Source organism: Neomonachus schauinslandi, chromosome X (assembly GCF_002201575.2).
Source record: "Neomonachus schauinslandi chromosome X, ASM220157v2, whole genome shotgun sequence".
NCBI lineage: Eukaryota > Metazoa > Chordata > Mammalia > Carnivora > Phocidae > Neomonachus > Neomonachus schauinslandi.
Window position 1 is genome coordinate 42,370,208 of NC_058419.1, and position 27,273 is coordinate 42,397,480.

At 37.4% G+C, this 27,273-nt stretch overlaps 1 protein-coding gene across 1 annotated transcript in view; it reads right to left on the minus strand.

Moving 5' to 3' along the window:
- The window catches only part of IL1RAPL2 (interleukin 1 receptor accessory protein like 2), a 648,978-nt gene that overhangs the window by 571,135 nt on the left and 50,570 nt on the right, over positions 1–27,273 (minus strand). Inside the window, exons 2-3 of the mRNA XM_021678366.2 lie at positions 22,104–22,290; positions 5,852–6,005 (exon numbers count right to left, since the gene is read on the minus strand). Of these exons, the coding sequence (XP_021534041.2) occupies positions 5,852–6,005; positions 22,104–22,290 (341 nt within the window). The remainder of the gene's footprint in view (positions 1–5,851; positions 6,006–22,103; positions 22,291–27,273) is intronic.

Here is a 27,273-nt window from a genome sequence, read left to right on the forward strand (position 1 = left end):
CTGTGCGTAAATAGCAACCATTCTCTACACCAGAGGAAGGTTATTCTAATAAGCTATGCAGTCTCAACAACACCTACAACAATGCACTACAGTTAGTTATAACTTGGCAAAGTGAAATTAAAAGCACTTACTGAAGCCATGCATTTGAACATCTTCACCAAAAACTTGATCCCAATGTCCACTCTTTAATTTTACCAAGCTTTGTGTGTCCAGATTGTGTTGCAAATATTGCTTAAATGGTAACCTAGCAGCAAATCCTTGAAATATATCCATAGAATAAACCTCTCTTTCTAGCCATGGCATTTAGATACAAATGGATTAAGAGATTATCCTAACATGTGAAGAGTCCCAAATCTGGAACTCTAGAGCTGTTTACAATAACCAGGAGGACGGGTATTATTTGCATAGTCACCAAAGAACACATTAGTGTTTTTTCTAAATAGCCAAGTGCATTTCTAAAAAGCTGAATAAAGTCATGCATTTGTGAATAATTTGCCAGGTGAATGGTGAATTATCTTCCAAATACAGTTAATTAGTGCTGGCTTCCTGCTTGTGTTCATTTTGGGAAGCTCCTATAATTTATGTCTGTCTTTGACTTTCTTAAGGCAGACACTCTCCTCTAATCCCAGGAGACCCTATTACATTATCTTTCCTACCCTCTCCCACTCCTCTTCTTCTTCCATTATCACCTGTTCTACATTCTCACTATAATATAATCAACGCTCCCTTCTCTTCTTACCACTTCAACTAGCCCTCTGCACAAAATTCAATGTGAGAATAAAGGGAAAATATCTCTAAAATAACAAACAGCCATCTAAAATGTGCTGTGGGAAATAAAATTGTTAGCTGTTGGTATCTTTGACAAATGACCTAAACACACTAACGTACATGTCTATTTGTTGCTATACCCTTCCCTATTCATCTGCACCCTCAGAAGAAATAAAAAGAAATGTCTACAACATCACACCAGTCTGCAATAACTTATATATTAAAAGTGTTCCAGAAAAGCTGCATTTAAATCAAATCCTATTTTAATGCAGTAGGAAAGCTGGCTATTTAAAGAAATCCTATGACAAATTCTTTTATATGGAAAAAATAATTTCATAAACCTTCTAATTCATCAGTTTTGAATATCTGGATCTTTTTATAACTGATCTATTTAAAACAAGTAGCACCTATACACCTAAAAAACACTTGCTTTACTGAAGAAATATTTCTCAGATTTATAAATTTAAAAAGAACAGTGAGAAAATAACCTCTTAAAATTTTGATAAACTTTTAAAATTTGCATACTTACAATATATAATTTTAAAGAACCTCTCTCTACATAATTTTGTAATTAACCAATCTTATTATTTTATATTGAAATTCCTATTCCATGCCTGCCTATTGCTAAACTGAAAACAAGTATGAGTGGGTTTCTATTTTTTCTTAAGATTTTATTTATTTATTTGACAGAGAGAGACACAGCGAGAGAGGGAACACAAGCAGGGGGAGTGGGAGAGGGAGAAGCAGGCTTCCCGCAGAGCAGGGAACCCGATGCGGGGCTCGATTCCAGGACCCAGGGATCATGACCTGAGCCAAAGGCAGACGCTTAACGACTGAAACACCCAGGCACCCGAGTGGGTTACTTTTTAAATAAACCCAGCCTGATATTTTGAATTATAGAGGACAAACTGTTTAATTGTTTTGTAATACTGAACATGCAAATCACAATATAACTTAGAAAAAAGTGCAAATTAGGGGCACCTGGGTGGCTCAGTTGGTTAAGGGTCTGCCTTCAGTTCAGATCATGATCCCAGGGTCCTGGGATGGAGCCACACATTGGGCTCCCTGCTCAGTGGGGAGCCTGCCTCTCCCTCTGTCCCTCCCCCTGCTCATTCTTTCCCTCCATCTCTCTCTTTCTCTTTCTCTCTCAAATAAATAAGTAAAACCTTTAAATAGTACAAATAAAAATAAATCTTCACAAAGAAACCTCTTGAACTTCTATACCAAGAGACCATTTTGTTTCTACATCAAGCATTTAACAGTTGAAGTTATTTTAATAAATACATAAACTTGATATCTTCATATATGAATGATGACCACTGACCCAAGGATAATTTTGAATTATTTTTTCTCCAGCAGGTGATACATACTCAGTACATTTTTGCTCAGATGGTAAATGAAAAATTACTGCCTCAGTGGCTGAGGCTGCTTTATCCCCACATTCCCTTGACAGATTTCCTTTGGTGACCAAGGATTTATATTTTCATGACAGCTCTTAGGAAGTTAGGTAAAACAATTTTGGGCCTATGAAGATGAGTTTGGTGTGTGTGTATGTGAACTAACATGCCCACAAGAAAATCAAACCTGTGACTGACTTCTTTAGCATTATTCTCTCAGCTACTATTTCTCAAAGCATAATCCCTGGAAGGCATGCAACAGAGTTACCTGGACAAAATGGCAAGTTCCCATTCTTACTGATGTACTGAATCAGAATCCGGAGGAGAGAGATGGAACCTGTATTTAACAAGCCTCATCTTTATCCTACCTGGGTTCTTCCACATGATTCTGATGTGCATTAAAGTTTGAAAACCTCTGGGAGGTAGAGTTGAGGTAAAAAATGCGTAGTTCAACTACAATAAAAGTTTAGGGAAAGTGAGTTAACACCTTATAAAATACCCAAAGGAAACCTCAGCCACAGCAACTTCTTCCTAGAAACATCGCCAAAGGCAAGGGAAGCAAGAGTAAAAATGAACTATTGGGACTTCATCAAGATAAAAAGCTTTTGCACAGCAAAGGATACAGTCAACAAAACCAAAAGACAACCAACAGAATGGGAGAAGGTATTTGCAGATGACATATCAGATAAAGGGCTAGTATCCAAAATCTATAAAGGACTTATCAAACCCAACACCCAAAGAACAACTAATCCAATGAAGAAATGGGCAGAAGACATGAACAGACATTTCTGCAAAGAAGACATCCAAATGGCCAACAGACACATGAAAAAGTGCTTAACATCACTCGGCATTAGGGAAATCAAAATCAAAATCTCAATGAGATACCACCTCACACCAGTCAGAATGGCTAAAATTAACAAGTCAGGAAACAACAGATGTTGGTGAGGACGCGGAGAAAGGGGAACCCTCCTACACTGTTGGTGGGAATGCAAGTTGGTGCAGCGACTCTGGAAATCAGTATGGAGGTTCCTCAAGAAGTTGAAAATAGAGCTACACTATGACCCAGCAATTGCACTACTGGGTATTTACCACAAAGAAACAAATGTAATGATCCGAAGGGGTACGTGCACCCCAATGTTTATAGCAGCAATGTCCACAATAGCCAAACTATGGAAAGAGCCAAGATGTCCTTCAACAGATGAATGGATAAAGAAGAGGTGGTATATATATACAATGGAATATTATGCAGCCATAAAAAAAAGAAATCTTGCCATTTGCAACGACATGGATGGAACAAGAGGGTATTAGGCTAAGCAAAATAAGTCAATCAGGGAAAGACAAGTATCATATGATCTCACTGATATGAGGAATTCTTAATCTCAGGAAACAAACTGAGGGTTGCTGGAGTGGTGGGGGGTTGGAGGGATGGGGAGGCTGGGTGATAGACATTGGGGAGGGTATGTGCTATGGTGAGTGCTAATGAAGGGGGGAAAATCAGAGGGGGAGACAAACCATGAGAGACTATGGACTCTGAGAAACAAACTGAGGGTTTTAGAGGTGAAGGGGTTGGGGAGATGGGTTAGCCCAGTGATGGGTATTAAGGAGGGCATGTATTGCATGGAGCACAGGGTGTTATACACAAACAATGAATCATGGAACACTACATAAAAAAATAAATTAATTAATTTTTTAAAAAATACCCAAAAGAAGTAGCTCTAGCTCTGTTTTTCCAGAATCTAAAAAGAAACTAAAAAAGTAAATGTACTGTCACCATAACCCATTAGGTGGGAGCATAAAAGAGGTTTGGTGTTAACTTTATTCTGGTCCAACTTAAAACCCAAGCCAAATACTATAATGCTACAAATTCTAGCAAATAATTCCTAATGGAGGTGTTCTGCAAACAACTGTTATGCATTGTGTGATTGTGGTCAAAGCGATGATACTGCAAGGATTTGTGCATGGTCAGGTCACTTATTAATGATGTATAACTGCCTGATTGACTCTTCTCCTTGAATGAGACAGGAAGTCTAGTTGAGGAAATCAGAAATCAACCAAAAGCAGATCTTTCCTATTTGGGTTTGGCCCAATAGGGTAGTTATTGTGAAAGCTCATAGAGGAAAGGACGTGCAATACTAATTAAAAGAATAATTCAAACCTCCACAGAAGTTACTCTACAAATTCAGACTAAATAGAACTGTCATGTATTAGGACAGAAAATGAACTAAAGTATATGTATATTAGTTTCTAATAAAATATTTTTTTAGAAATATGTATTTGAGAGAGTGAGAGAGAGAGAGATGGACAGAAGAGTGTACAGCAGGGAGGGGCAGAGGAAGAGGGAGAGAGAAACTTAAGCAGACTCTGTGCTCAGCACGGAGCCTGATGCGGGGCTCCATCTTACAACCCTGAGATCATGACCTGAGCTGAAACCAAGAGTTGGATTCTTAACCGACTATGCCACCCAGGTACCCCTCTAATAAAATATTTTTTATTCCTCTTCAGAATTTTGAAAAAGACAAACTGCTGGCTTTTAGGGATCAAAAATTTAATTAAATACGTGTTACACCAATGAACTTACTCAGCAAGTGTCATTATTAATAGACTGATTTTAACACTACCCCAAAAAGGTCAGCTAAACATATGCAAAAATAACATAGAAGGAAATCTGTATTCCTAGTTAGCGTGAATATGTTATAATTAACCAACTAGTTGATGTCAACATTACATAGTTAAACAGGTAATGCCCAAAAGCATTAGTCATAAGTTAATTAATGCAATTATAATTACAATTGTCTGGATAATGTCGAATTTTACTATGGCTCAGATTTTATCCACAATACAAATGTGTGTGTGAACACTTAAACACACACACACACACACACACACACACACACACACACACCCCACATACATCTAAAACATATATAAGAAGGAAAAAATTAGGCAAGGTTTGCTCAGGAACAATAACAAGTAGACTTTTGTCATGAAGTTTCTTAGGGTCCATCACACCCATCATCAGGGATAACTTTTATGGTATTAGGTTCTGTCATATGTCTCTGAAAACTACTTTCTAACATTCTCCACCAGATAAGAATATCCTGAGTTTCTCTCTTTCATTTGCTATGAGTAGAATTACTAGTTTATATTTTACTTGTACTTCAGATTTAAAGTACACACATACACACTATTTGTTTGGATTTGTTCCATTTAAGAATCACTAGAAGCACACAATAACATCAGTCATTTATGTGCAATTTTTTATAAATGATATTCTGGATGCAGTGCAAGAGGATGTCATTCCAAAAGCCCACTAGAATCTTATTCTAAGGCAGGCATTACCTACAAGGAGATTCTACATATGGGTTAAGTCAACATTCTAAAGTGGTTCCAGTATATCTTTTCTGAGATGCTTAGTAAGAGCCAATGATATCTTGAAGAGTTAAGAACCCTTCATAAAGGCAGAAAACAGATATGCAGCAATTGGGCCCATGTGCCCTAAATCAATTGTCCATATTCCACATATAGTTTATCAATACAACTTATTAATAGTGAGCTTTCCAACCATCTGATTTGCAGCCAATTCTAAAGTCACTGCAAGTTCACTCTTTGTTTTGGAAACTCTTTCTTCCCATAACACGTTATACTTAAAATTTCATTTGCCATAATTTGGTAGAACCAATTCTTACCTGTAACTTTCAATTCAGTTGTTCGTCTTACAAGTTTTCCTTCATATTTAAGTTCACAAGTGTAATTTCCTCCATCTTCTTCTTGAACTTCTTGGATTAGAAGAGCATTTCCTTTCTGTATTATTATACTTCTCCACATTTTGGGCTTGCATTCCTACAGAGAAAATATTTTCAAGTAAGCAAAAAATTAAAATTCTCATCAAGTCAGTACTGGCAAGTTAGTACTTTCACTTTTTTGTGCTCTTCTCTTTAGTTTTCAAAATATATAACTAGAGTTAAGTCAATGACCAGAAAAAAATCACAAATGCATCTTAATGTACCTAATTTAAATATCACAACTATCAGCCCAAGAGCTACCTTAAAAGCCTGATCCCAAGCGCAGAAAGTCTTTAGAAATATTCTGCAAAAATGGAAAAGCATACAAACTCCCCAAAATGCAAAAGGGATATAGCAAAACCTTAAAAGTTGCTAAATATCATTATAAAGCCCTGTTGTTGTTGTTGTTGTTGTTGTTTTCTATTTGACAGGGATATTTCCTAAGAGTCCTAAGAGAATAGTGTTCATTTAACAACAAAGTATACTACAAGGGAGTCTTAGGCATTATTAAAAACTCATTTTCATTGGCCTCACAATCATTTATTCATTGCCTTAACTGACAGATTCAGCTTGGCTTTTACATTGGCAATGTAGTCTAAAATAATTTTATTAATTACTTCTTATAGTTAAAAATGAATGCTAATATTCCAGAGTCTCCCTCCCCATAGGCAAGAGATCCATTTGGGTGGGCAGGGGTGAGAGCAAGGGGTCAAGAAAATTAGGCTTAAGCAGTTCTCTAAAAACATAGCTAGGTAAAATAAGCACACATTTTGTTCTAGTAATGAAATGGAGAAATTATTCACTCATTTTCTGAGATAAGTGATATATGACCAGAGAATACGATTTGGGTTTGGAAGACAATTTTTCTACACTCCTGATGGGAATGTGAGGGAGTCTTGCTACTAAGATTGTACTTCTCTAGAAAGGAATGTTTAACCCTTTTCCAGAGAGTGACAAGGACATAGCAATAACCAAGTATGTAAGAATATTCAGCCAGGTGGCTTTGCCTTTTGGGAATTTTCTCAGACTACTTTTTAGATATGGTTCCAGTTTGTCTACCACTCATCTCAAATGTTCAACCAAAGTGGTGGCTAAAAGCTGTACAAACATCAAGAGGAGGTATAGGAGACAGCTGTGAGGGGGTGCTGAATAATCAAGGCAAAAATATTTTATCATCTAAATTCTGAATCTGTCAGTTAAGGCAATGAATAAATGATTGTGAGGCCAATGATGTAAATAATTGTTGAGAACTTTTCTCTTTTCCCACTATGGTATATACAACATCGCTTCTACCCCTCCTCCTCTTCACCCCCACTCCTGCCCTCCACACATACATCCTAAACATTCACCTAAAGGTAGAATCAGTGTTGACTCTCAATCCCCAGCTCTGCATACTTGTGTACATGTATGCACACGTATGTGTGTGTATGTGTGTGTAAAATGATTTGAAAGAACAAGTACCCATTTAGTAGTTTCTTACTGTAACAGATTTTTTTCTTTTATGATAGCAGTTTTGACAACAAAACACAAAAACTGGCACTTAAGTTCACAGGTATAATATTTAAGAGATATGCTTGCTTTATGTCCAATACAACTACCCACACACATTGTCAGAGAGTAAATAAAAGTAATACAATCTAGGGCATCTAGATATAAGGCTGTTTCACTCCCTAGGGTCTTTCCAAAGAACAGTTAAGGGTCTGTCTAAAATTATATTACATACCATGTCTGGCAAGGTTTATCACCTATATGAGATTTGCTTCTGAGTTAAACCTTGGGATATAAGGTTTCTGGGAAAATGAAGAAGAAAGTCTGAACAAAAAGAAAAAAAAATAGTCCAGCTGCCACTATCGTCATACAATAATAATCCACAATTATTTTCGCATTGCTTCGAACTCCAATAGCCTCAGATTTCTAAAGAATCATTCTGAAGGTTATTAAACAAAAATATGGTCCCTCTGGGCATTTTGAGAGGAAAGGAAAATGAAAACTGAGCTGCTTCACTTTCACATAGCAGTGGTGGGGGTGGGAAAATGAGCCCACACACTCATTGTATTCAAAGACAAATGACTTTGTTTTCTAATGTCATTTTTGGGGAAAGTCTATCTGCAATTAGCTCTAACCATTTTCATTTTTCCCTGCACACTGCTTTGATTTCTTTTTCCCCAGGAAGTAAAATCTAAAGAGTATATAGGAGTTAGAAAATAACCACTGATGAAGAACAGCCTGGAATCTTTACACATTCTTTGGGCTAGATTGAGATAGTTCCAAGTGCTTTCCAAGTTACCATCTAGCCTTATAAAAGATTATTTGTACCTAATAGAGTTTTGTGGGGTTTTTTAAACTGTGGCATAGGAAAATGTTATTGTCAGGTCATCTCCACCCTTCTGGAGACAATGTAGTATAGATGAAAGGGTGAACTGCAGTCACAGCAAGATAGCTGTAGGTCAAAATCTGGGGTTCACCCAAGTTCTGTGATCTTGGGCAAATTTGTTTAAGTTCTTTAGGTATCAGTTTCTTACTCTGCATATGAGGATAACATATACTACCATGTGAGCAGCCAGAGCCCAGAGGCTTGCAGTTTATTCATTACACTCTTGTTGGGCAGCACAATATATGGTGGTCACCCAGCACAGAGAATGTTTTCCATCCCTAAACTTTCACAATCTTGGATTATGTCTCCTCCAAACCCCTAGCTCACTTTGGTGAAAACTGGTGCTAATGTACTAATCAGATGAAACCAAATCTTCCCTAATTGGTTAATCATCCCCAGGAACATAATACTTTAACCCATCGAAAATGTAGAACTCTTAAGAGGCCACTCCAACACTAATCCTAGCAGGTGGGTAGAGAAACTATATTTTTTTCAGAAGAGGATTAAAGATGACCATCCTGCCCCAACCAGCCCATTCTTTACAAAATTACCTCATTGGCTATCCCTTCACGTATCTGTGTACCTATATCGAACCTCAGAAGACTTCCAGCCTTTTTACTCCACTATTTGCAGCATCTCTCCCTTAAACTGCTGGCTGCTAGGCCTACTACTGTCATTGCTTCTCTTATGTCCCCAATCTTCCTATGACCTCTTTCCTAGTGAACAGGCATCATTGCCATACCTCATTGCTCCATATCCATTTAATTTAATTTTGACGGCTTGTTAGGCAAAGAAATTTGAAACATGTAAATCAAGTCTCAAGATGGTTGTTTATCTGAGGCAAGGAAAAGCCATCTAAGCCTCAAATATGAGCAGGCCCTAATATTGGTACTTTAGGACCATTAAAATAAACTTCATCAACTTGAAGGTTTTGCTGAGGGCCGGTCTTGCTGGAGGTACCTAAGTTCAACAAACAGCTCCAGTTCATAGCCTAGCTGATCCCTCATAGAGCAGTTTGTTGTACAACCTTCTTGTTCAATCAAAATAATGTCAATCCTTAAAGCCCAGCTTCCTTCCCTCCCTGCCAGCCTTCCTGAGTGGCAGGTGTCACTTGCTAGTATTTACTAGGCTGGGAGCCCAGGATGTTCAATAGAAACATCTGTTGACCAAGTTTCTTGAAGTAACCTGTTGCTAGCCACGTTGGATGTTGGAATTTCCACCCTGAAATATTCACCACTATATTCACAGTACATTTCTGAGATATCATCATTATACAAACTGGTATTTTTGAATCAGTTTGATTTGTTGGTCATGGTTATTTCAGTGTTTTTCAGAGCATAGGACTCATTTCTCATGGCAAGAACACCAGGAAGATTTATTTAAATATTTATTCTGATTCTGAAGTTCAGACACAAAGTAGTTGTACAACCATAAGCCAATCATGTAATCTCTGGTCCTCAAGGTACTTTTGCTCAAATACCTAATACTCATGCACTCAGACCCAATTTCTCTCCTTTCCTCTGGAGACTGGACTATTTCATAGAGCATGTAGGCATCTGCCTAACAATCTGTAGGGGACCTGAACTTCCTTTAATTTAAAGATGGAAGACATAGGAGCACAATTGTAAATTAAGTATCAAGTTGGCCCTTTTCATCCTTACCTCTATTCCAAATTCACAAGATAACAAACTTCAGAAAGTCTTTTCCCTCTCTAGCTCTATTTCTCTAACTTTCTCTCTTCACAGTCCTAATGTCAAAGATGGTACCCCACAGTGGTTGAAGTATAAGTTCTAGACTCAAATACTTGGGTTGGAATCCCGAGTGGTATGTTCCTAAGCATGCCCCTTAATTGATCTAAGCCTCAGTTTTTTCACCTATTAAAAAAAGTGGTGATAATAATATTTACCAATATGGGCGATTATAAGGATTAAATGAGGTAATGTATATAAGTGTTCTGTAATATAGAACATCACATGCTATAAACAATAAATATTAACTACTATTCTATTATTATTATCATTCTCATTACTCTGCTTTCAGATTACATACACATCTATTATGACATGTTAATGACTGTCAGGAATTAATGTGATTCACATTTCTACAGGGGTCTGGAGACAATCCAAAACACAATCCAAAGCTATAACTCATTTTTTTTAAAGATTTCATTTATTTATTTATTTTAGAGAGTACACACACATGCATTGAGAGCAGGGGGAGGAAGAGAGGGACAGGAAGGGAGAGGGAGAAAATCTCAAGCAGACTCTGTGCTGAGCACAGAGCCTAGCACAGGGCCTGATCCCACGACCCCAAGATCATGACCTAAGCCAAAACCAAGAGCCAGACACTTAACCAACTGAGCCACCCAGGTACCCCCCAAAGTTATAATTCTAATGCAAGGGTTGACTTCCAGTTTCTGATTCAACATGCAAAGGTGAAAACTACTACCCCAGAAACTAGAGAGCCACATGAGTACAGAGAATCACAACTTACTGGGAGCTGAAGCAGACATAGGAGCCAGCAACTAGTAGGAACACTTAAAGGATAATTTACTAATTTCTGAAGACTATGAACTAGCTTCATATATAAAAACCCCTGGGGGCCCAGTCATGTAGAGAGCACACTTTTATAATGTTTATCTCCAGGAGCCCCACCAGGTTTTCAGCATGGAAACTGGAGAAAAATCCCCTTATGCTTCTGGCAAAGGAAGGAAAAAGTAACCATTTTGAAATATACCCAAAGAGCCCTATTCTTCTTAACAACAGCCTGCCCTCAAAGGATATGGGAAAAGGGAAATATCCAATTGTAGCCCCTCTAGCCTTTGAAGTGGAAGAAGAAAAACAGCCAGCACCAGCTCCCTCTATCCTCCCTGTCTCATCTAATGGAGGTGGGAGAGAAGCTGAGAAGCACTTGTGATGGTCACAGCCCAGGGACAAGGCTCACTAAAAACTGAAATCTCATCATAAGATTACAGATTGCTTTCCCTTACCCTACACCTTAACAACACATCAATAGGGCTCCTGGATAACAATAGGATATTACAGCTAAAATAACTGCACAATTCAGACCTCATTTTAGGAAATCTCTAGGGAAACCCAAAGATAACAGGAGAGTGAAAAATAGGACACCAGAGGGAATTTTAGCCTCTAATACCTACGGCCATAGCAAGCAGTAACACTGCCTAACTCTTAGCCAGATAAATGTAAAAACCTCAAATTAAAGGCCTATTACTTCAGTTCCTTTTACCTAGTACATTACGTCTGGCTTTCAATAAAAATTTACATGGTGTATTAAGAGACAAACAAAACAAAACAAAAGCCACCATTTGAAGAGAGAGAACAAGCATCACAACCAGACTCAGTTATGGCAGAAAATTTGGAATTATCAGTCAGGGAATTTAAAATAAGTATAATTAATGTTAATGGACCTAATGGTAATGGTGGACAATATGTAAGAGAAGAGAGATGGAAACTCCTTAAAAAAAATAAAAGAGGAACTACTACAAACAAAAACACTGTAACAGAAATAAAGAAGGCCTTTGATAGGCACTTCAGTAAACTGGGCATGGCCAAGGAAAAAAATCAGTGAGTTTGAAGGTATGTCAATAAAAACTTCCCAAACTGACAAGCAAATAGAAAAAGAATTTAGAAAAAGAATATCTAAGAACTGTGGAAGAAATACAAGAAGTATAACATAAGTGTAATAAGAATACCAAAAAGAGAAGAAAAGGAGAAAGGATTGGAAGAAATATCTAAAGTAATTCTAATGCTGGATCATCCAAGATTACAGCAGATCTGGCATGAACAAAGAGGTCTGGGGTACATGTAGGCTACTATTAGCATCTGGGCTGAATTTTAAACAATATATAAAAGTTAGGCAGGTAAGACATGAACAGAGAGAACAACATGTGAAGTACTCAGATGTGAAATAACATGAAGTAAACAAAAAAAGTCTGAATAGTTTTATTGTTGAGAATAGCAGTGAGTAGGCTGAGACCAAATCTAAAAAGCCTACACATTGTCAGGGTTCAAATCCCAGCTCTGCCACTGTATAACCTAATTCACTATATAACCTGTAATACTGTTCTATAAATTAGGCAATAAATGAACATGTCTTGACACAGTGTCAGGCTCTGTAAACACTCAAGAAAAAGGAACTATTAACTAAATGGTTCTATGGAATCATTGCAGTGCTTTAAATAGTGGCATCCTACAATCAGATGTGCATTTCTGAAAGATCATTCTAGTGGATGTATAAAAGATAGTCAGACTGTAGAAAGAGACATTGCTTAAGAGGCTTTCATTTCTTCTTCTTTTTTTTTTTTAAACACATAATGTATTATTTGTTTCAGAGGTACGGGTCTGTGATTCAACAGTCTTACACAATTCACAGCGCTCACCATAACACATACCCTCCCCAATGTCTATCACCCAGCCACCCCATCCCTCCCACCCCCCACCACTCCAGCAACCCTCAGTTTGTTTCCTGAGATTAAGAATTCTTCATATCAGTGAGATCATATGATACATGTCGAAAGAAGGAAGGGGGGGAAATCGGAGGGGGAGACGAACCGTGAGAGACTATGGACTCTGAGAAACAAACTGAGGGTTCTAGAGGGGAGGGGGGTGGGGGGATGGGTTAGCCTGGTGATGGGTATTAAAGAGGGCATGTTCTGCATGGAGCACTGGGTGTTACACACAAACAATGAATCATGGAACACTACATCAAAAACTAATGATGTAATGTATGGTGATTAACATAACATAATAATAATAAAAAAGATGCTTTAATTTGCTTTGATCTGTTTTTATCCTTTGAATATAATTGAGGTTATACAGGAAGTCCCTGCAAAGCCTGGATTCTTACAACAATTTAGGAAAGATCAACAGCAAACTCCTGTTAAGTTTGAGAAAAGCATACACATCAAAATAAGATTATAAAAATTGACAAAAACATATTATTTTGATAAATCAAGAAATTGTATAGTCAAAACTCTACTTATAAGACCTTTATTCCTAATCGCCAAAAACCAGCAGCATCCCAAATGGTCATCAACAATAAATGGCAGGGATTCCTGGTTGGCTCAGTCAATTAAGCATCTGTCTTCAGCTCAGGATCTTCATGATCCTGGGGTCCTGGGATGGAGCCCTACGTCGGGCTTCCTGCTCAGCGGGGAGTCTGCCCCTCCCTCTCCCTCTGCCTCTCCCCCACTCGTGTTCTCTCTCTCTCTCTCTTACACATAAATAAATAAAATCTTTAAAAAAACAACTGAGGGTTGCAGATAGGGAGGTGGGTGGGGGGATAGTGTTACTGAGTGATGGGTATTAAGAAGAGCACATGATGTGATGAGCACTGGGTGTTATACGCACGCAACTAATGAATCATTGAACATTATATCAAAAATTAATAATGTGCTATATGTTGGCTAATTGAATTTAAATTTTAAAAAAACAACAAAAAGACCAAAGCAATAAATGGCGAAACAGTGGTACATTTCTACAGTGGAATATTGGACTACTACTCAACAGTGAAAGAAAGAAACTATTGATATATACCACAACACAGACATATCTCAAATGCATTATGCTAAGTGAAAGGAGACAGGCAAAGAAGGCTACATATCATACTATTCCATTTATATAACATTCCGCAAAACTGTAGGAACAGAAACCAGATGAGTTTTTACCAAGGACTGCGGCTAAGAAGAGGGAATTGACTATAAAGGGACATGAAGGAACTTGAAGTGATGGAAACACTCTATATCTCAATTTTGGTGTATACATTTGCCAAAACACATCAAATTATACAGGTAAAAAGGGTAAGTTTTATGTTTGTAAATTATACAGAATAACATAACTTTAAAAAAAAATCTTAAATTCCCAACTAGAGTCTGAGATGTCTTAGGTAACTAGTTTTTTTAACTTCCCTTGTAACATTTCCCTTTCTGTAGTAGCAGGAAATATCAATTAAGGACTTTAGTCATTAAATTTTTATAATATGTCTGGGATATATGGCAGACATTATTACATCTATTTTATATGTGGGGAAATAGAGGTCCAGTGACATACAATTACTTATCTGCATTAATGGTGGAATGGTGACCAGAATCCAGGTCCCCAGATTCAAAGATCACTGCGTCTTATGTATCTCAAATACCCATTTCTCTCACATTAACTCATCTTCTTTGTAACTTACAAATAGTAAAGAACCCCTTTCTGACTTCTAATGCTGTATCTAGGAATAAAAATAAGGATAAATGGGACTTAAATCTTGTGTAACTCACTGGTTTTAAGGCACACCAAACTGAAGCCTTCATGGGTTTCACAGCTCATCCCTTCTGGATAAAAATATCTTTGAAAATTCTAGTTATGAGATTAAAAATTTAAGGATGAAATGCAATTTTATGGTTACAAAAGAAGGTACATAGTAATACCACTACATTACCAAAGGGATTCAAAATCCCTAAGCATTTTGCCAAAGCACATTTTAGCAGGAAAGTATTGGTCATTTGGGCTGGAGTATTATAAGGTCTCCAGTGACTTTTTTCCCCCTTTATGAAAATTGTTAGAATGTACTGCAAGATAAATCAATGTAAAGCTCTTAATTTTGGAAGCTTAACTCACTGTAATGAGTGACAGCATTTAGAAACGGCCTTTCCTAAAATATTATTTTAGTGATGAAATTACCTCCTTATAATTCATCTGGAATTTTTCTTAAACATGGTATGAGTCAGAGATCTAATTATTTTTTCTAAGTGGAAAGTCAATTATGTGCACAGAATTTTTAATAAGCCATTTATCTCCCTCCATACCCATTCAAATGAAATGTTATCATATGCTAAGTTCTCAAAACTACATATTTTTAATCTGTTTCTGGATGGTTTATTCTATTCAACTGATCTATTTATCTTTTCCTAAACTTACTATTTTAATTGCTGTTGTTTTGTAGTAATATTAGTATCAGGTAAAATAAGTCCCTTTTCATGAATGTTTTTACCCAATATTTTCTTGTCAATTATGGTACATTCATTCATTCATATAAACTTTATAATGTTTATCATATTGTCTAATTCCAAAAAAATTATATTCTAACAAAATGAATTATTTATACATCGGAAAGAACTGACCATTTACTCTATGAGATAATACCACACGGAAATACATCCTGTCACTCCATTAATTTAGACCATTTTATGTCCTTCAATAAAATTATATTTTTATATAGGTCTCCTCCCGTCTTCGTTATTTTATTCCAAAGTGTTTCATAGTTTGTCATTATTGTAAATGGAATAATTTCATTTCTTCCCTTTTACATGTCTGATTATTACTAGCAAAAACAAAAGTTATTGAATATTTTGTTTTTTTTTAAATTTTATTTTATTATGTTATGTTTGTATATTTTTATCAAGCTACCTTATCAAATTATCTCATTAGTTTTATTTTTTGTTGTTGTTGAGTCTCTTGGGGTTTCTTGGTATACAATTATATAATCTGAAAAATAAGGTTATTTTGTCTTTTCTAATCCATGTGTGTGTGCGCACGCGTGCATGTCTTATGTAACATATTTCATTTAATTTTCTTATTGCATCAGCTAGAACCTCCAAAACAATGTTGAACAATAGTAATGACAGAGAGTATTCCTATCTTGTATGTCAAGGATATAAGGATATATTTTCAAGGATATTTACTGTAACACTGAAATTAGAAAAAAAAAACCTAGAAAAAAAGCTTGAATATCCATCAGGAGAGTGGTTTAATAAAAGAAGTTCATTTGCATCCTAGGAACTATGATACAGCTATTGAAAATGATTTAGATTTATATTACCAACAGGGAATGATGTTCACGATACATTTGCGTGTGACGGGGAAAGCTGAAAAGTGATATATATGCGATGTTTCCATTTTTATAAAATGAGGGACAGGGAGGTGTGTGTGTGTGTGTGTGTGTGTGTGTGAATGTGTGTGTGTGTAAATAAATAATATATATAGAAAGAGTATGTTGGCATAGAGGAAAGTGTGGAATGATAAACGGGAAACACTAATTACCTTAGAGGGTTAAAATAGAGTGGAAGAGCAGGGTATAACTGACTTCATACACCTCTACACTGATTTGTCAAAATGTACATTTTTAAATATATACATAGATACGCACATTCTTTTCTTTTGGCTAGACTCCAAGCTTTTTATAAAACTTAGTAAAATGTCAAAAAGGAAAGGATAAATGGGTTCCATTAGACTTAAGCAAATCACTTGACTTCTTTGCATTTCAATTCCTTCATATATGAGAAATAAGTTGTGCTAGATTTGGTCTAAGGTCCCAATGATATTATAATTTCTTCTACTTAGTTCCGGTTTGATCTTGAGAAAAATCTCTTTCTGGTCCACTTAAGTCCCTCTGGACATTTAGAGTCATTAAAGAGTCCTTCAGAAGGATTTCAGGAACTGTTTCTGAAATAACAATTTTGAGAGCATTCTTTTTGTATTAGTGATGTGAGTGTATAAAGTACATAAGAGGTGCATTTAGCAGAGTAATCCGAATCACTGGTATTATGAGAAGAACATGTATTAGAAGTCAGAAGTTCAGGATTTGAACTTCTAATCAGCCACGTGTTAGCCAAGTGACCCTCTGTAACTATTTCAGTTTCCTTGTCTGTAAAAAGATGATGGTAACATCTGCCAATAAGTGGCCTCACCTCCTTTTGCTAATTGATGGAGTTCAGAGAAAGGAGAGAGAGCCCCCTTCCACACATCCCTTGCATTCCATGGACAACCAGGCTTGACCTACTCAGCTATCTTTAGATAAAAAAATTAAATGTTGCATTTTATAGAAAAGTAGACTAGAGCTTTCAAGCCAGTGAACCATAGCACCCTGGGGTGCTAGAGAATTACTTGTGTATACATAAGTGATCTATGCTTCAGTCCTAAATCAGTCACATGAGACCTAGAGCAGCCCAAACCTCAGAGCAGTTTTCATACAATTACCTCACAGTGACATATTATCGTTTTCTAGGTGTGCTATATAATATGAAAAGATTTGTGAAAGATTACTCTCAACGATTGTATACTGTGGAAATATTAACTGATTTTATTTACTTATAATATTTTCCTTTGCAAAGATGTTCGTATCTATCTACGGCTAAAAATGCAGGTAATGTCTACTGCCTTTTACTCAATACAAATGCTGTTGATTTCAAGTAGGAGCTATTTTTTTAAATGTTTTAATTGATGTAGCTCCTTCCCAAAGTGTTGAGGAGAAGCTGTTAACCTATCTAATTCCCTCCATGAGAACAGGGAAATGTATTTTGGTCTCTTCACTATCCCCAGTTCCTAGCATGGTGCCTAGCACATGGTAGGCACCCAATAAATATGTGTTGAATAAATGAACAGTTGTACAAATGAATGAATTTGCACTAAACCACCCATAATGTCACAACCCATCCCATTTATAATCCATGGCAAATATCTGAAATTCAGATGGCTGTGGCAAGAAAAAGGAAGATTCACATGGGCAGGCTTCACTCATTAACAACAACCCTTTTATCAACTGAGGTAACTAATCAGAGAAGTGTTTTACCTCTAGGTGTGTATTTGTATTTTTATTGCTGATGTCTTATTTTTATTAAGTTTTTAATTTTAATTCCAGTATAGTTAACATACAGTGTTATATTAGTTTCAGATGTACAATATAGTGACTCAACACTTCCATACATCACCCAATGCTCATCAGGACAAGTGCACTTCTTAATCCCCATCACCTATTTGACTCATCCCCCCACTCACCTCCCCTCTGGTAACCATCAGTTTGCTCCCTATAGTTAAGAGTCTGTTTCTTGGTTTGCTTCTCTCTTTTTTCCCTTTGCTCCTTTGTTTTGTTTCTTAAATTCCACATATGACTGAAATCATACAGTATTTTTCTTCCTCTGATGGATTTATTTCACTTAGCATAGTACTCTCTAGCTCCATCCATGTTGTTGTAAATGGCAAGATTTAATTCTTTTTTTATGGCTGAATAATATTGCAGTGTGTGTGTGTGTGTGTGTGTGTGTGTGTGTACCACTTCTTTATCCATTCATTTATCAGTGGACACGGGCAGCGTCCATATCTTGGCTATTGTAAATAATGCTGCAATAAACAGGGGTGCATGTATCCCTTTGAATTAGTGTTTTTGTATTTTTTGGGTAAGTACCCAGTAATGCGATTCCTGGATCACAGAGTAGATCTATTTTTAACTTTTTGAGCAACCTCCATATTGTTTTCCAGAGTGGCTGCACAAGTTTCATTCCCACAAACAGTGCAGGAGGGTTCCTTTTTCTCCACATCCTTGCCAACACTTGTTTCTTAAGTTTTTGATTTTAGCCATTCTGACAGGTGTGATGTCTTATTAACCAACTGAGCCACCCAGGCGCCCCCTTTTTTTTTTTTAAAGATTTTATTTATTTATTTGAGAGAGAGAGAATGAGAGACAGAGAGCATGAGAGGGAGGAGGGTCAGAGGGAGCAGCAGACTCCCTGCCGAGCAGGGAGCCCGATGCGGGACTCGATCCCGGGACTCCAGGATCATGACCTGAGCCGAGGGTGTGATGTCTTATTAAAGTTAGGAGATTCTTTTGTTTAGAAATGGGATAAAGGGACTCTATGCTCTTATGACAAGTGTTTTTGTTATGGTCAATTAGCCAGCATATAGTACATCATGAGTTTTTGATGTAGTGTTCAACGATTCACTAGTTGCGTATAACACCCAGTGCTCATCACAACACGACAGTTTGTCATGCTCATTAGTTGCGTATAACACCCAGTGCTCATCACAACACGAGACTGTTCTAGCATTGTTCTTCTTAGTTCAATAAAGAAAAGAATCTCTTTTCAAAAATGTTTCTAAAAACACTAACATTGTGTATGCTGTTCTACTGTCTAAGCCCCACTCATACAGCATTAAGATGAAGTGCTGAAAGTAGAGGCCCTCTCCTCACTTCCTTTTGCTAACTGATAGAGTTCAGATAGAGGAGATACAACCCCCTTACACATATCTCTTACATTCCAAGAACAACAACAACAACTTACTCAGTCATCTTTATGTACATGCCCCAGTGCCACCTGATCCGCCTCTACCTTCCTATCCAGCTGTGATTACATGCAGGCACAGAAGGACAGTCCTCAAAGGCCTACCCTAGCATATTTCAGACGGCTTAGAAACACATAACAGAATGTGAGAATGACACAAATTTATTAGAGAGTAAGAAAAAAGCAGAAATGGATATAAAAGAAGCAAGTTTAAAGATTACATATATTTAAAAAGATGACTTGGAAATTGATCATGCAACACACATACGTTTTACTGTTAAAATACTGGAGATAATACATTGTACATTTCTAAATTTGGATGTACACCAGAATGAAGTCTGGACAAATGTCTTTACATTGTGGTAGCTGGAGCAAAATCACTTTATGCTCAGCCCGATAGGGCACACAGAGACTATAAAGCAAGCAGGGAAGATTATTAAACTATTGATTAGAAAAGGAAACATTTTCCCATTACATCAATACATTTTTTTTCAAGGATATACTTTGAAACTGTGAGAAGCAGGGTTAACAACACATTTGGGAGCTTTAGGAATTCTTTAACTTTGGGGTTTAGTTTTTTATTCTTATCCATTAGTATAGTACAGTGACTAAAAGAATGGGCCCAGTAGCCAAAATGCAAGTCATAAACTGCTGTGTGACTTTTGTTAAGTCACTTAACTTATCTGAGTCTCCAGTCACTTCTGGAAAATGGGGATAATAATAATACCTACCTAATACAGTAGTTCTAGAGACCTAGTTAATCTATCTAAAGCACTTAAAACAGAGCCTGGCATATAGTGAGCACTCAACAAATGTTAGTTATCATTGTGATTAATATTTGTCAATTGTAAAATGTTATAGAAATCTTAAAAGTTACTGTACAAGCAGAGCTAGAAAAGCCATTTGCTTCACCATCTTTGGTCCATTTCTAAGAATGATGCTTAGCATTTCCCAAGGAAGAAATTGCTTTGTTATACAATGATGATAGTGATGTCTAGAGATGTGAAGAAAGAAGAAAGAATTTAGTAGAAAAGTAAGAAGATGAGACAGTAGAATATATAAGAAAAGGAAAAGGCTGATGACAAGGATTTTACTCCTAGCTGCCAACTCTGGAGCTGATCAATTTTCCTTTTCCAAATATAAAATTAAAATAAAACATTCTTACTCTAACTTTTCACAGGCTTCTCTGCACCAGTGTTGCATCTTAGAGAAGTGTGTGTGACCATAGCTGGGTTTAGCTCTAGGATCACTGCAGGAAAGGGTAGTGATTAAGAAAATGGACTCTGGAATAGCAAACACTGCCTTGAATACAGAACCAGGCTTTGTTAGCTGAGTAGCTTTGTACAAGTTTCTGCATCCCTCTGAGCCTTAGTTGTTTTTTTTTTTTTTCTATTAAATAAGGATAACAGCACCCCCACAAAGAGTTGCATTGAGACTTAAATTGAGATAATGTAGAGACCAAGCTTAGCACAGTGAATGGCATATAGTGAGTGCTTAATAAATACTGAGAAGGCATGGAGGGCCCCACTAAATTATAGATGTTCTATATTTATCAATAATGATCATCATATGTTCCTTTTTATCTGTCAGAATATTATCTTTATTAAGAAAAAAAAAGGAAGGACAATTCACATAGAGACTGAGATCCCAGGTCAGGACATGCTTTTGATGTCCACTGGTGAGTTCCCATAGGTATGAAGATGGAATGGCTTCCAAATGCAAAAACATGTGACAGCTGTAGGAGTTAGGGTTTAGTCCTCCCTGGAAACTAAGAATCTGTTATATCCTATAGAAACAACCTGTTCCTTCTTTTATGTGTGTTTGAGTCCAACAATGTACACAACACCTGTGCAGAAAACCCCCTTGGTTACCTCTGGCTATAACATATAAACCTGTACCAGGTGTCAACTACCAGGACTCAGAGTTGACAGAATACAGTTATCTTATAGAACCACGGGGCCCCAGGCTAGCAGCCAGAATGTCACAGCTAGAAGGCTGTGTGGTTACTTCTCTGCTTCTTCCCCTAAATCCAATCTCTGCTCTGTCTGACCTACTTTATGCCCAGGGAATCTGAAGACTATTGAATCTATCTCCTGATTTTGCCCTCTGACTTTTGCTTAATTTTCCACGGGTGCTAGCAGAAAACCAGAAGTCGGGAGTTAAGAGGGGTTAGGGTATTTATCCTGCTCAATCCCTCTTTATCTGCCACAGTTCATATGTTCTTTTAAGGCCACAGCTCTTGTCAGGCCCACTCCACTATTGCCAGGTTCCAGTGACACTGCTCTTTCTTATTGCCATTGTAGGCCTAGGAGTGGTAATTTATACCTTCCTCCCTTGTTGGGAGTATTATGTGTACTTGTAATAATGGGCCTTTGCTCCTAACAGTAAATAATATTTCTATGTCCCTCAAATATGTTCTTTCATGTGTTATGTAAATCTTTACTCTTCTTCCCACTTGCTCTCATAAGTTTGAGTGGAGGGAATTTTTACTTATTTTTAGCAGTTGGAGAAGATGGGGTTGCTTGTGACACCTGCTGATGGAAGTCCACTAAAACCAGTACTATATAGAAGTCATACCTCTGAGTTATTTAACTGTGGATCTGTTCATTTTTCTCAATGAAATATCAATGAAACTAGAAATAAAATATCTCCCTTTTTCTATCCCCAAGCCAGCTATTGACTTAAGGTTAAAAAAAAAAAAAAAATTGACACCATGCTGTTACCTTGTACCACACAACATCAGGCTCCTGATCGGACTTTTTAAAATCATCCATGTCTGGGCAGGAGATCTCCTTTCTTTTAGTGACTTCAGATTTTTCTAAATAGCGTATCCTGCTATTGTAGCACAGGCCTGATTCATTCTCTGCAACAGTCAAGGACATTGACACCTTCATGCAATATGTCGAGTTTCTGTAGAAACAGAGAAATAGCAAAATGGCTGTACTGGGTGTTTAAAACTTTGTACTCTATATATTTCAAGAATATTTACCTTTCCATATAGGACCTTGCCTAGAAATCAGAAACAACATCAAAGCAACACAGAACAGTTTTCCCTTTCAACTGACAGGAAGATATAAAACAAAATGTAATAAGGACATCTCTGACCATGAAGTAGCTACATAGAGCAGCTGTATCCATCTTCTAAACTATAAGACAATTCAGACTTCTTCCCCACTGGTAAATATTGCCACATTGAAGATCTGATAGTGAAAACTTATGAGAAAGTCTGTATTTAGAGTTACAGTTATTTCTGCCCTGTCCCTATGGCCAATCCCTTCACAGGTATTCCAAGAGTTGTTTGATTTTGTCATTGGTTTCAAAGCCAACATTTACTTTTTCAAGATACATACCCCAAACCAGATCAACATACAGAAGATACCTGTTAACTTACATAGCTTTTTAAAGTGTTTACTGAGATATGTCAGGAATCAAATTCTGGATTCCTATAAAGAACAAATCCTAGTATAATGTGGTTGGTCTAGATTAATTGTATCCACCAACATTAGCATTATAAAGGAATTTCAACATGAATTTTACCATAAGGCTACTTTAGAAGTTGGGCATTAATTGGCTAACTCATGATGTAAGGGTATTTATGGAATTCAATTCTGCTTCCATTTCCTTGTGTATGCCCCATGATATTTCCCTACACTGACTGGGCTGCAGAACATATCAGTCACACAAAAGAAAACTGGAAAGTGTGAGGAAGAGAGCAGAAGCACCTGGTAAGACTTAGCAGAAAGTCAACTGTAAATCTTTTGGTGGGACATGTCAGGATCGTATCTGTTCAAAACATCAAGGGATACCTGCTATTACAAATACCAAGTGCCAAGGGCACTTCAAAACCAAGTGTTTTTACAACCAAGGGGTAGCAATCCTGACAGATGGGATTAGCATGCCAGCCAATAATTTAAGATGGCCTCAAAGAATTGTCAATATTCATACTACTTACTCATTGAAATTCCACAATATGCCAGATATACAAAAAACAGAAGTGCAAATGGTCACTGCCCACTGGGTTTACAAACGGAGTCAATCAAAATGACTGCTACTTAAATTTTTAGTGAAGTCAATTGCTGGCAAGTACTTCTGACTATGCCCATGCCTATGTCATCTGAGTAGGATACTATCAAAGTACTCTCATTCTAATATTCAGTTGCAACCCCATTACACAATGAAGATTGTGAGCTATTGCTTTTGTCTGTTCCTCAGTGTAGGTTCCTAGAACTCAAGGCTATGCCCACTAGGGATCAAATGTAAGACCATTTAATTATCTTGTTAGATGTCTGACAGCCCCTTTAAAAACCATGAAGCTAGGGGCGCCTGGGTGGCTCAGTCGTTAAGCATCTGCCTTCGGCTCAGGTCATGATCCCAGGGTCCTGGGATCGAGCCCCACGTCGGGCTCCCTGCTCGGCGGGAAGCCTGCTCTTCCCTCTCCCACTCCCCCTGCTTGTGTTCCCTCTCTCGCTGTGTCTCTATCAAATAAATAGATAAAATCTTAAAAAAAAAAAACAACCATGAAGCTAAAAGCCACCAGAATAAAAGAAAAACAAAACAAAACAAAAATAGTCTCAGGCAAGAAGGTAATGTTTGGTGCAATTTGGCTCTTCTTGACCCCACCTTCACTACTTTGGTGCTAAACATTTCTATGTGTCCATGCTTCCTTTAAGGCCCTACATGATCTGGCCTGTCATAACACTGTCCTTTACTTTAGTGTACAGGCACAATGGCATTCCCCCTGTTCCTTAAATATACTACACCTATTTGAGCCAGGGACTTTTACACTTGCTCTTCTCTCTGACCTTCTATCATTTATGTGTTAAATGTAAGCATGGAATTTGTTGCTTTTGTTCATCACTCTATCCCTGAGATCTAAATGAATAAACAGTAGATGTTCAGTAAATGTTGGCTGAATAGAAGAGAGGGCATCAAAGGTATGTCGATTGATGAGACATGTTCTCTCTGCTTTACTTTTGTATCAATCCCCTTATGATAATAACCTCTCTTCCTCATTCTATAGATTCAGGTATATGGCTGGTCAGATGTCACATTTCTTGTTTAAATATGACTCAGGATAATTTTTCAGGTATTCTTGTACCACAAGGGTAAGGTTTAGCCAAGTTTTGTGCATCAGCATATTAGCAAATAAAGAATATACTAGTTACAACTAGGAGACAAGAAGGACTAAGGTAGGTATAGGAAATGGAGGGAAGATAAATGGTCAGTTTTTTTAAAGGTATTGAACACAGAAGAAAGAGTCACCTCTTGGGTTTACAAAGTATTCTGAACAGTTCTTAATGTTACAGACTTTGATCATATCTGCTCTATGGTGTTCATCCCTTTGGATGAAAGAGAATTACTTGTTAAATACCTTCCCATTATTATGGTGTGCCCCCAGGGAAAGAGAGCTGTTGACCAGCAGTCTCAACAATAAAAGCAGATAGAATGTCCAGTGCCCTGAAAGAAGCTTACTATCCCAAATGTATTTAGCCCTAGGGAGAAAACATATATTCTAAGTAAGGGGCCAACATAATACAGTGGTTTCTTAAAAAAGCACCAGCTTTGAACTAAGATCCACTGGGTTCAACTAGTTCTGTGTCCTTGAAAAAGTCATGTAACATCATTCAGTCTCGGTTTCCTCAGCTGAAAAATGAGGATAAGAAGTCCTTTATGGTAATTCCATTGGAGGCTGGAGACAGGAATTCCTTTCATTATACAGCCATGAGCAAATATATGTTTACCATTTTCAGGTGGAATGATTACAATAACTGACCTCTCCAGTCTGTTGTAACTATTAAGCCAAATAATATATAAAACATATAGTAGAGCATCTAGCACATAGTAGGTATTTGATAAATTGTAGTTAGAATCGTTATTACTGTTAGGATTAGTTGTTACATATTGCTAATAAATAATAATTATAATTTACATGTGATATAATAATAACAATCAATCACCAGTATAATAAAAACAATACATTGGCAGCAATGGGTGAAGGTATGCCACTGGGTTAAGGGTGCTACTTTATAGGAATGAGTCTAAAAGAAGCCAGTTGGGCAACAGGCCTAGTACCAGAGGGCCATGAAAATTTGAAAGGATCAAAAAGATACACTGACATAGACACAAAAAGAAGTGAATCAAAAGAAAACAGCTAAGGCAGGGAGAAACTTCCAGTTAATATGAGCAGTAGCTACTTGGCAAAGGCCAGAACCTTGGAGGTCAAATTGTTAGCAAGAGTTTCACTAAGACTTTTGGGAATTTCTTAGACAAATGCCTTCTATAATAAAGTCCAGGCCTCTAGGTAAATTTTCCAGGGACAAAAGACAAAAGATACTCTATGTGTTCCTTCCCCAACCCCTCCAAATTATAAACTATGCAGGCCATACCAACAGCACCTTCATTAACCTGGGATGGGGATGAGGGCAGGAAACCCAAACTGGGGATGGCTGATGGGCTGAAAGAGAAAATGTTTCAGTTTTCTCTCTCACCCACAAAAAACCTTAGGCTTGGGCTCTGCATGAATTCATTCTTGCTCTGGTCTCTAGCATGTGAAAGGCTTCTAACAAATTGCTTGTTAACCCATGAACAAGCCCCAGTATAAAGTCCTTGATGATGACCAAGGTCCCTGGAACTCAAAGACAAGGCCATGTGTGAGTCCTACTGTCTCCATCACTGACCTGGGGTTGGTATGATCAAGGCTGCCTGACAGTCTAAGACTCAGGTTCATTTTTATTAGTTGTGTAATCCAGCCCTGGCACAGTTCCCGCTAACAATCTTGCATTATTTAGATTTTATTTAGAAAAATGCCCCAGGCCAGTTCTATTTAAAATGTTTCCTGCAACTGGGACCTAGAAATGTTACTTTTCTTTCATTAGGTACAATTAGAGCTGTGCAAGTTTGAGGAGGCAGACTGGCAAGTGTGCAACAATGAGGATTCTAACTTTTTTCTGACCTCCCTTCACATCCTGAGGAGGACAAGGAGAACATTCAGGCTCAATATGAGCAAAGGGCATTTGCAGTGATATTACAGAAAGGCCTTACAATTGCATGCACTTCTAATCTTTTAAGTACTTCCACATCTCTTATCTTACTTAATTCTGCCAATAATCCAGGAAATTGTACAGGTTAAGTTTCATCTACACTTTGCAGAGGAGTAAAATGTAGACACAGAGAGGGCAAATAATTCAGTTAAGCCCATATAGCTGGTTAGCGGATCAGAACCAAGGTTTTGGCTGTTAGCCCCTGGCTACTCTCAGACCTTGATGTTAATATGGGTTAACAACAAAACTAACTTGTGGTTATCCATACAAACTTGGGGAAGCTCATAGAAAGAAATGTATACGTGTAAAGATAACATTTAAAGAATAATGTTAATATGCACAGCACAAAATAATTTGCACAAATTTATGAATAAACCTCACTTCCTATTCCAAAATTTTCATGTTAACTACTTTAGGTCATAATTTATACTTTTTTTCCAGAAGTATTTCTAAGGGAAAATGTTGATCAATCTTGGGTTCCCTGACAGGAAAAGTAAGATCCAGGATTTAAAACATACATGAAGAGAGAAAAGTGACCACTTTCTGGAAGGTAGGATATGCGGAGAAGTGAATCCGAGGCATTATTCGGGAAGATAGACGGAGGGGGACGGGAGCCGCTACTGGGAAGTGATAGAGCCACAGAGCACAAAATCAGAACTTTTAGAAGTCAGCTCCACTGAGGGACTTCGTTCCAGTGGCTAAGTGGTGGGTGGAACCCTCTCTGGGACAGTGTGGTCTCAGGACACTCGGGATCATAGAAAGACCGGGGGTGACTGAGTGCAGCAGAGCTCCCAGGTATTGGAGCTGGGAAGCTGGCTGCAAAGAAAGAGCCGAGGAGTGGGCTCTCAGCTTG